General features: G+C 41.1%; 1 protein-coding gene across 1 annotated transcript in view; it reads right to left on the bottom strand.

Annotated features, from left to right (window-relative positions):
* SRD5A2 (steroid 5 alpha-reductase 2) overlaps window positions 1–10,750 on the bottom strand; it is a 45,281-nt gene that overhangs the window by 5,151 nt on the left and 29,380 nt on the right. Inside the window, exons 2-3 of the mRNA XM_018559980.1 lie at window positions 5,173–5,336; window positions 2,567–2,668 (exon numbers count right to left, since the gene is read on the bottom strand). Of these exons, the coding sequence (XP_018415482.1) occupies window positions 2,567–2,668; window positions 5,173–5,336 (266 nt within the window). The remainder of the gene's footprint in view (window positions 1–2,566; window positions 2,669–5,172; window positions 5,337–10,750) is intronic.

Here is a 10,750-nt window from a genome sequence, read left to right as displayed (position 1 = left end):
GGAGGAGGGGGGGCTAGGTAGGATTTTTAAGCAAATAAAACATGCTTAAAAATGTAAGCAGCAGTTTTTTCACTTTTTTTTTTTAAAGTTATATAGGTTTATAGTTATCACAGGTGTTATGCCAATTTGTCTGAAAAAGTACTGTACTATACTGTATTGAAGATAGAAATGTTAAAATTAGCCACCAGAGGGAGCTCTGGATTTGATGCTACTTTGCTCAGCCTCCCTCCTTGACCCTTTTGTTGTTGGACCAATTTATAATTTTTTTTTTATACACACGATAAAAGGCACATCAGTAAAAAGCTCTCAAAACTATACATTTTCTAAAAGTAAAAGATCAATAAAATAAAATAATAGTAGTCTTTTCATTTTTTAGTTATGGTTTATGCAATCTATGTTATTTTCAGTACAAAAAGGCACAGTTTATTTTACATGCACAACTTTCCATTAAATATAAAAAATTAGACTGTCATGTTCATTTGTAGTAACCACAAAAATATATGATACCCACAACTGTAAATAGTAGAAGCATTTAAAACCTTTACAGCTCACATCTTAAAGAGGAACTACAGCCAAAAAAGGTTTGGCCACAGGGGCGGACCTACCGGCAGTGCAGGGCTCAAGGCTAGGGGAGCCCACTGACAGGTGCAGACAGGGCTGGGGGACAGCACGATGCAGGCTGAGCGGGGTAGCACGGACGCTCTGGCGCTGTCAGTCTGATGCTCTCCTCTCTCCTGATACAGGCACTGTGTGCCCTTCCCCAGCCCCCTTCAGGCCATGTGGCTGGGATGTTGTCCGGCTCTGGCAGCACTACAGTATGTAAGGTAAGTAATTGAGTAGGTGAAAGGGGGGGGGGGTAGGGGGCCCAGAAACTGCCCACAGTGTGCTGTGTTTTCTTTTAGAGAAATTAATTATAATAGGGAACATTACAGTTTAATGTTCCCCATTATAATCCATTTCTATATCCCAGTGTTGAATTAAATATTGCAGTCCAGTGCGTTGCTAAGTGCAGGGTCCAGTGTGTTGCTAAGTGCAGGGTCCAGTGCTTTGCTAAGTGCAGGGTCCAGTGCGTTGCTAAGTGCAGGGTCCAGTGCGTTGCTAAGTGCAGGGTCCAGTGCATTGCTAAGTGCAGGGTCCAGTGCAATTCTAAGTGCAGGGTCCAGTGCAATTCTAAGTGCAGGGTCCAGGGCGTGCTAAGTGCAGGGTCCAGGGCGTTGCTAAGTGCAGGGTCCAGGGTGTTGCTAAGTGCAAGGTCCAGTGCATTGCAGAGTCCAATTCATATACAATTCTGCATCGCTGTATAATGTATTGCTGGGATTTGTAGTCCCTCTACAGCTGGTGCCATTCTGCATTAGAGTGTAAGCTCCTTCCCTGCCCTTTGGTAGTGGGAACTGGGGGCCCGAGAAAAAAAAACTTGAACAAGGGCCCTTTGTTCCTTAGTACCACCACTGTTTGGCCATAGTTCTCTTTTTAAGAAAAATTTATGTATAACACTTTATTATTTTTCAGTGCATTTTACTCTTTTTATTGAGCTTTAATACTATCACATGAGGGCTGATCTTCCCTCTATGTGATAGTAAGTTGGTCAGTGAGAGGATCTCTTTATGGAGACCGGGGAGGGGAGCAGCCTTTTTTTGGCAAGTAGAAGTAATTGGTTAGCTTTACAGCCACCTTCTACTAATAAGAGGTAAGCTGGCTGATGAATTTCAAAATAGTCTTTGCATAATGTACATCTGGGGCAGTGAGGAAGTGTTAGAAGCTTTTACAAGTTTTAATGCCGACTGGGCGTATTTCCCTCATTTTCTAACCAGTTGACCAGTTCTTACAGGGAAAGAAGAGGTAAATCTACAAATGGGTACACAAACAGCACATAAGTCTGACTGAGGGTTTCATTACTCACTGTTTTCCTTTTAAATAGATTGGCTCCTTTTTCCTGATCCAGTGACCAACCTTCATCACTCTTTAAAAAAACACCTCAAAAAATGAAAGTTGGTGATGGGTTTAGCTATGAGGGACTCTGGAGCAAGACCCCTCTACTTAGATTTTGATCACCCTCCTTTCAACCCCCTACCCCCCTTTCTTGCTGTCACTAATCATCACCAACTGATTAATTGAATTTGAAATTGCTTTATCATGCAAATTTGCTATATGCTGTTGACTAAGTGAAAGGGTGGTTCTTCAGTGTGTGACATGCGCTGAGAAACATGGAAGAGGGTTGTGATAATCTGGGCCTCTTTTGCTAGATCCAGAGTTGGCAACTTGCACAAAGTAATTGGCACTCTGAACCAAAGCCTACCACAGCATTTTGCAGTTCCATGCAATACCCTCTACGCTTAGTAGGTCAGGGGTTCATCCTACACCAAAATAATGACCTCCAGGTCAAATCTATCTTTGAAAAAATGTTCAAGAAGGCAGGCTTCTAACCATGAAATGTCCAGTATGTTTTTCATTTGTTCAGACATCAAACTCCATAAAGTTCAGTAAAAACAAATTGAGAAATTGGGGTATTCTAAAATTTTTGACCGACAGTGTTAGGCAACATAAGCTGTAATGAAAATGGTTTTACCGTGTGGAATCTTGTAGTCAACTTCACTTGGTTTTCTCAATTTACGCAATATGTGGTCACTATGAATATTAATAGCCATTCCAATGATGAAAACGATAACTCCTGAAATTGGAAAACAAGTTCAAACTTAACAACAAGTCTAATTATGATTTTCTGAACATTCGGTTCTGGTTTGAACTAGCCCTCAAGATGCTTTCAGACAGAAAATGTTTTCCCCATTTACTGTCAAATCAGGGCATGTTTATATATTTGTAGGCTTCTCCCCTGTATGAGCCAGCTCGTTTGAAGAGTCAGTCAGCCAAGTTATATGTTTGTAGCCAATCACTCTTCCTTTATAGCAAGACAGGGCCTGCAGTAAAAATGTACCGTATTTTTCCGTCTATAAGACGCCCCCAACTTTTCTTACCCAAAATTCAGAAATCAATATTTTAAATGATATTATGCATCACACTTACCTGTGAGCCAATCACTTTATTCAGCCTCTGTTGCATCACTGGTTTCTGGCAAGAAATCCAAGTCTTAAGCCTCTGCTCCAAGTTTGGCCATTTTGCTGGTTTTCCTCTCAAGGCCTTCTTCTTTTTGGGCATCTTAAGGAGTTGCTCTTCCTGTTTCCTCCACTGTCTGATCATACACTCAGTGGAAGGAGGTCCAAGTTGTCTCTCTGCAGCTCTATTTCCATGCTCTTTTGCATAAGTGATTACATCCAGTTTAAATTTAGCAGAGTAAGCCAGCCGCTTTACAGGTTGTTTTTCATTTTCTGACATTTTTATGGTCACAGAATGCTCTGACATTACCGCTCTGGGCACTGTCTACACGTTCTCCCCAGCAACAGCTGACGTCAGGTACAAAAGATTTATGATTGGAGGAGAACTGTTATCTTGTCTCTGCAATTCGAAGTTTCACTCATGAGGCTAGTTTGCAGTGGTATCAGCACTTTCAAAACCACGCCCCCAGTGTATAAGACGCACCTCTATTTTTAGGTAAACGTTTTTATGAAAAAGTAGCGTCTTATACACGGAAAAATACGGTACCTTTTTATAATTAAAAAGCAGTGCTTGAACCTCAGTCAATGGGCTTTGCCTAGGCTAGATGATGTCATCAGTCTGCAGCAGGAAGCATCACCTCTTCCCCAGTAATCAGACTGCAACATTGTATCTTTGTTGACCAGCTGTCACTAAATGGCGAACCGTGGTCCGGACATGGACCGAGTGGCGGTTCTGTCCGAACCGCGATTGCTGACCTGTGCTGGGTTATGGCTGGTGGACAGTGGTTACACTGGCCACCAAAGCTGGTGTTTCCACTGCCAACCATAACCCAGTGCTTCAGTCATTGGTTGCTAGGACTACTGGCTTTCTAGCACCGAAAGACATCAGACAGGGCCTGTATGTAAATGTGTATGTAAATAGCCGGGGGGAGACTTCTAACCAAACATAAATAAACAGTGTGATGCCCCAGGATCGGTGCATTAGCACTGTGCCTTGGAACACTTACAACTGTGCATTACAGGGCAGCTGCTGGTGTGAATGCAACCTAAATGGCTGGAACACGGTATGGACATGAGCTGAGTGACGTCACAGCTCGCTCCACCCAGTTGTTTACATTTGGGCCGGAGATGTCATTTTGCGGCGAGTTTTCCATCGGGTTCGGATAGGTCGGCGTGCGGTGCGACTTTTTTTATTTCCGCGAGTGGGTGGGCGTCGGTCAATGTGATTGACGCTGGATTACATCGACAGAGCCATTTTTTTTTATTTAATAAAGGACTTTAAAAAAAACTGACTTATTTTCAATTAAAGGACTTTTTCAAAACGTGTGGTTCTTTATTTCCTTTTGGTTTTAACCATTTGTTGAATTAGTAGGGTTACAAGTACCCCTTACTCATTCAAAGAGGGGGGCGGCATCTGGGTTCCCCCTTCATTAAAGGGGTACCAATGCAAATAAGCCCCCTTCCCACAGACCCACACAACCACAAGTCAGGGTTGTGGGGAAGAGGCCCTTGTCCCCATCGGAATGTCTAGTGACAACACTAGCCTACATCTACTGGTATCAGGGTATTATTATAACCTTCACGTGAGCTGTACATACAAGGCCCACAGACTACATATATAAAGGAAAGAAAAAGGAAGCATGGTAAAGGAGCCTAAATCCGACCATAACAAATAAATAAAATACGATCAAAACAATTATACTGTATATTATCAAACACATTTAAAGTGACTCACTATTGTGGAAAAAAAAAACCCTGCAAAGAGATGAATTCATATTTTCATGTCACACCATCTTCACCACCAATCTTTACTCATTTAAAGGGCTAACATTTGTAAAAGATTCTCCAGCATCCAAGAATTCACTGCTTGGGTTTCAATCTCTGGGCACTGTGGCCCCTAAGTCACTACAGAAAACCGTGGTAATATAGGGGTCTGCAAATGGAACAACACCGTGCAGTGGAGGATCAGGCAACCAACACACTTAGAAGAACGAAAATTGGTGGTGTGAATGGGGTGACGTGAGCATTAACTCTTCTCATTTATTTGTCTTTAATACTTACAGGGGAATGTAATCTCTAACATCCCTTCAAATGTTTTTATATCTTTAATCAAATGAATTACCTGATATAAATCGGATGTCTGTATACCAATTTTTTGGATAGGTTGCAACATGAACCATGCAGTGACCTTGTAAGAAACCATTGTATGAACAAAATATCACAGCCAAAATGACTATGTATAAAGGTGTCGGTCTTCCTCTTGTGATAGCTGAATAGATAAATGTCCTAGAGAAAAGTAAAGATATGAAAACAAAGAAATCGCGAATTAATACACATAGATTTTGCAATACTACAACAAAATGTAAACAGTAACACATTTCATATAGAGTACAGAAATTGTAACGGTGACTCTCATATCCATAGAGTATTTCCATTATTATGAGAAAGTCTAAAATACTGGGTACTCACTTTTGTTGCCAGCGGTTTAGACATTAATGGCTGTGTGTTAAGTTATTTTGAGGGAAAGCAATTGAGATACTGTATGTATGTATGTATGGATATAGATATATATATTTACATTAATCTTTTAGAAACACTTGATAATACAATTTGTCCCTATACATACTGCTTAAACCTTTCAGTATGCCAATATTTTACCTTTTATTTCCTATATAGAGGTATAGCATTGAAGGGACAACAAAATTTCTCTGTGTTCCACAATATTTGCTTCGTCACTGGAGAATATATTTCAGGGACCATGTCCCCTGCACTGAGAGAGTATCCATTGTGAGAACAGGTGGGAGGAAGGATTTCCACAACTCTCCAACTTTGGGGTCAGGCACATGCAATGGTCCAGAGACTGAACAATCTTGCCCCATATTTCAGCATGTTGAGATGCAGATGTCTGGAGTGAAACTGGGCATATGGAAATTCTTTGTAAAAGTTCACCATTAACCCCAGGACAGCTCCTAAACTGTAGCTTCTGAAACATAGGAGCAGAGAGTTTGGATATTTTCCTTATGAATGAAGACCCTGTGCAGCGGAGTGTCCTGGAGAAGGCCTATGTACTCCAAGCTATGAGTTGGATCCAGAGCTTGCTTCTGGGGGTTCCAGATCCACCTGAACCTCTGCAGAGTTTGAATAGCTTGATGGACATTGACTGACAGAGTCTGTGCAGACTGTTCCCTCAGTGGGAGGTTGTCTAGATATCCCACTATGGGAATGCCCTGAGAGCAAAGCAGGAACAAAAAGCCAGGTTGCACTTTTAAATAAAGATGTGTTATGGAAAAGTGACAATATGTGGGTAAAGATGAAACAGCCCTGATTCTTCCCAGCACAATACTGGCCTAAAGAGAACATCTCCCACACAACAACGTACACTGCTTAATCTTGCAAAGCAGCCATACAAACGTTCTTCTCCTAGCAGTCATGAAATTGCCAGGTTGAATCAAATATTATCTCTACAGCTGTCAGCTGGCATCCGTCTGAGTCTTCTAAGATGAAGGTGATTTAGCCTGGGACTGGGATATTAATGCCTATACTAAGGCCCTTTCAACTAAAGCTGACATGAAAAGCTTTATATCGCATATGAAGCACACATTCAAGGAAGAAACTAATGACCTTAAAGCTGAAACCACTCAGCTTGGACACAGATCCGAGACATTGGAGACTGAGAATGCCTGACCTCCACCCATACCTTCCCTGCCTCCCACATCACGTAGATGTGATGGACTGAAAGGTGACCCTCCACACCATGATTTGGATTCTTCAATATTGGCAATATTCTATTATGTCATATCACTGATACCTATCCTCTTTATACTTATATTGCTGTCAAATCAAGTGTTTGCTTTGTTGGCTCTGACTCTACACAGAAACTGTACAAACAGTGTGTCCACCACATTTGCTTACGAGTATTGTGACTCATTCCCTTACACTCCTTGGAGGCAGTCCTTTGGGTGGTTTCCTGTGCCCTAACCCTCTTTCCCTGAGTTTATGGTAGTGAATAAACTCCAAAATTTGATTCTAAAGTGACATGTACTGATTTGATCACATCCCCAGTACTTCTCAAGAATACAACCCTGAGGTGAAATGTCAGCCCACCTGACCTCTGGGATCCCTAATAGCCTCTAGGGGGTAAGTGAGTGCTACATTTGCCTAATAGTAGTTGTATCCCCCAAGGGCTTAAAGCATGGTGCTATATTTGCAGAACAGGGATGCTCCCCTACAACTCCAGAGATAGATTTCATGTACTGTGTCAGATGGCTTGAGGACTAGCTGGATGCCAAGTGTCAGGACTGGCAATAAACAGTGGCATAGTCCATTGTCCAAGCAAAATTCTGGGCAGGCAGCAATCAGTAGTGTAATTCTTTTTGCAGGCAAAGGTCAGTGCAAGCGGAAATAAATAGCAAATTTGTTATCCAGGTAATGGTCAGGACAGGTGGCAATCAGTAGCATATTCATTATCAATGCAAAGTACTAGGTACAGGAACCAGGAAGCTAACATTATCACAAGCCAAGAGCTCTTTCTTTGTGATGTTTAAATAAGGCTTCACACCGCCACCAGCCAATCGGCACAAAGAAGGTGGAATAGGCAGCTCCAAGCCACTGCCTAGAAACGAGGACACCTCTCTCAGCTAGCCAGAGAAAGCGGACAGGGCAACCACTGATAGGCCAGGGAAGAGAGAGCAGTGGCTATAGGGAGAACGAGCACCTCATGCTTCTAACAATGAGCAAGGGAACACACAACTTTAAGCACACCAAATTACCAAACTTAATAGGGGTTACTATGAGACTTGAAACCGAAGGGAAGGCTTGAGTAACATAATATGAGTCTGAATCCAGCAGAATCCTAAAACTATATACGTTGTACTATCCACAGATATCTTAGGAATCCCTAACTATGTTAGAACAACATATTTTCCTTTTTTAGTTAAATAAATATGAAATATTGCATATTATAATTTCTCATTCTTATTTTGAGCCAGTCGGTGCCACTTTAGTTTCATTTGCACACACTCACACACACTTATTCTTTTTTTAATCTATTTATAGCCTTTTGGAAGAAAAAAAATGATTTGTTTACATCGGCAGTGACTCATCTCTGATCGTACTTCTGATTCTGAAGTTTCAGTCACACAAATAGAGCCACAAGGCAGGCAGCCACTGCTGTGCAGTCTATAGAAAACCAATATTACTCTGGGAATCCTTTACCATATATTATGTTATTTTTATATAATTCGTGTTACACAAAAAGTTAATGAAGGAAGCAACAGAGATGTCAGCTACGCAGTCCACGTACATTTTAAGCACACTTCAAACATGGGTAAAGGCAAGAAGATAAAAACATTTGTTTAAAAGTATGTATAAGCCCAATTATTTCTCACAAGATTAAAATTGTAAATGTAATTCCAAAGGTATTTTTCAAAATGTTAAAATATGCAGATTTCATTCAAATAATACATACTAATGTTGCCATAAAGGTCCTTATTCAAGCACTGCTCCAGAACTAGCATGCAGTAACTGAGTATTGACCTGCATACTATTTCTGTGTTAGTAACACAGAAAATATTGATACCATTGGTTCAACAAAAAAGCCAGGCAACAAGTATTTTCAAATGGAGAGGTCGGTAACCAACCTGTATAGTTTTTTCAGTACAGGTTTCATTAAACTCAGTCCTGTGATCTTATTTGGAGCTAGTGAAATGTTACAAATAGTAACAAGTGTGTGCCAGTTCATGAATGGATACATTTAGAATGAATGTTTATTTTGGCCCCTGAATGGATCATAACACTTGGTATGCACTATTGCCTAAGCACACAATATTTCAGATAGACACATAATATTTGGTTAAGGGTTCCATTTCACTGGAACTGGTCACAGAGGGAGACAGATTGTAAAGAAAAAAAGAAGAGGAGGCAGATTGACAGTAGAAGATGGACTTGGGGGTGAAGGGGAGAGATAGTGGAGACAAAATAGCAACTAGTTGTGTTTCAGGTTGCATATAAAGGGCAAAAGGGAAAAAGGATTGACAGTTAGGCTTTGGGAGAGACAGAGTAGAAGCTGAGAAGTAAAAAAAAAAAAGAGGCAGATTGTGAGGTTATCAAGTACTGTGGAGAGGAAGGTGAGACAGGAAGTTGATAATTTCGAATGGGACAAAATGATGAAAGGCAATAGGAACTGATCTTGCACAGGGACTAGTGGAGACTGATAATGGGCCATTGGAAAAATAGGTAACGTGCATCTGAGCATTGTTGAGGGTCAGAGGGGAAGATGATTATGGCTAGGGAAAGGGATGAAGAGAGCTACATTGGGAGCTGATTATGGATAGAGTAGAGAGGGATGGAAAGGAGAGAGTGGAACAGCAGCTGATCATGTTTCACATGGAGAGGATATAGACGAGGAGGTAAGTCATGGACTGAAGCGTGAAGAGAGAGGAGGCAGAAGCTGATTGTGGACTGGGGTAGCGGTCATGCCTCAACTACCACTCTGGGTTCCAGGAGAAGAATGGGTAGCTGATATCCTTTATCCTAATGTGTAAAATCAAGATGAAGCTGTTTACACCAACCAAAACCAAAGTTTCACACTGCAAACAGTGTGAAAAGAGCTGAATCAGGAGTCCATACAGGCCCTCGTAAAAGGTGCAGCACAAGAGTAAGGAGAGTTTTTAGTGGTGTGGATACTAATGAGGGAAAAATGTGAGGGGGACACTGAAGTACAAGAATTATACAAGAAAATTTATTCTGATGATACAAGAATTTCTCTGTGAGGACATGGGCAAAATAGTACATTTTAATCCCTTATATTAAAATATTGTAAAGAGAAGGATGAGTCGGCTATACATTATTAGTGACCAACAAGAGCTGATGAGAGTTCACATGTACAGTGTTTTTTCTTTCCTTCCATTCCTCTTCTACAAACTGCACATTTTTCCTTTCTCTGAAATGTTTTAAATAATTTTTTTCTCTTTCTCATGATCTCCTCCAGTTTCTCTCAATCGTACCTTGACTGTGATGACCTAAGCCTGTCTGAAGTTACAGCTTTCGCATAACTCTGTACCCATAACATTGCGTGAATGACATTGATACAAAATCATAGATGAGTCCCTGAGATACCTTTCTGCGGTCAGGGCTGAGGAAATTCCTCACGTACATTGCTGCATTCCTCACCTACAAGTTGCCTTGCGGTAGGCCAGGGAAAATGATTCACATCAAAGAAACCTGATTAAAAAAAAAACCCTAACAAATTCCCCATGCCCTCACAACCACAAATCCACCTGGCTGCTTGTTCCTCTGACACTCATACCAATAGATTTTTGTTTACAAAGTGAAAGAAAATGATCAAACCATTGTAGGCAATAAAAGGAGGTGTCCTGGTGTCCACCTCGTGCCGTGGTGCATATTCAGGATTGCCATCACCTTCACTGTTAATAGACAGACTGGCTGTGGATCCAGTTCAGATATTTATCAAAATAAAAGACTAAGTAAAAAAATTATTAATGATGAAACCCAGGATAGTTAAAAGGTAACCCTTGCAGTCTCTCCCCCCTCCTGTACCACAAGGATTATATTTACTCTAAGGGAAGATGCAAAAGCAGTAATATTATTTCTTGCTCCCCTGGAAACCAGCACTCTAATTCACTCTCCGATGCTCTTGTCTTCACTGTCCTCACACACAATGCAGGACTGTTGGTTCTGAT

The sequence above is a fragment of the Nanorana parkeri genome, unplaced genomic scaffold (genome assembly GCF_000935625.1).
Source record: "Nanorana parkeri isolate BGI_ZX_2015 unplaced genomic scaffold, ASM93562v1 scaffold424, whole genome shotgun sequence".
In the NCBI taxonomy this organism is placed as follows: domain Eukaryota; kingdom Metazoa; phylum Chordata; class Amphibia; order Anura; family Dicroglossidae; genus Nanorana; species Nanorana parkeri.
The sequence above is the reverse complement of the archived record's forward strand: the minus strand, read 5'-3'. Positions and strand labels throughout refer to the sequence as shown.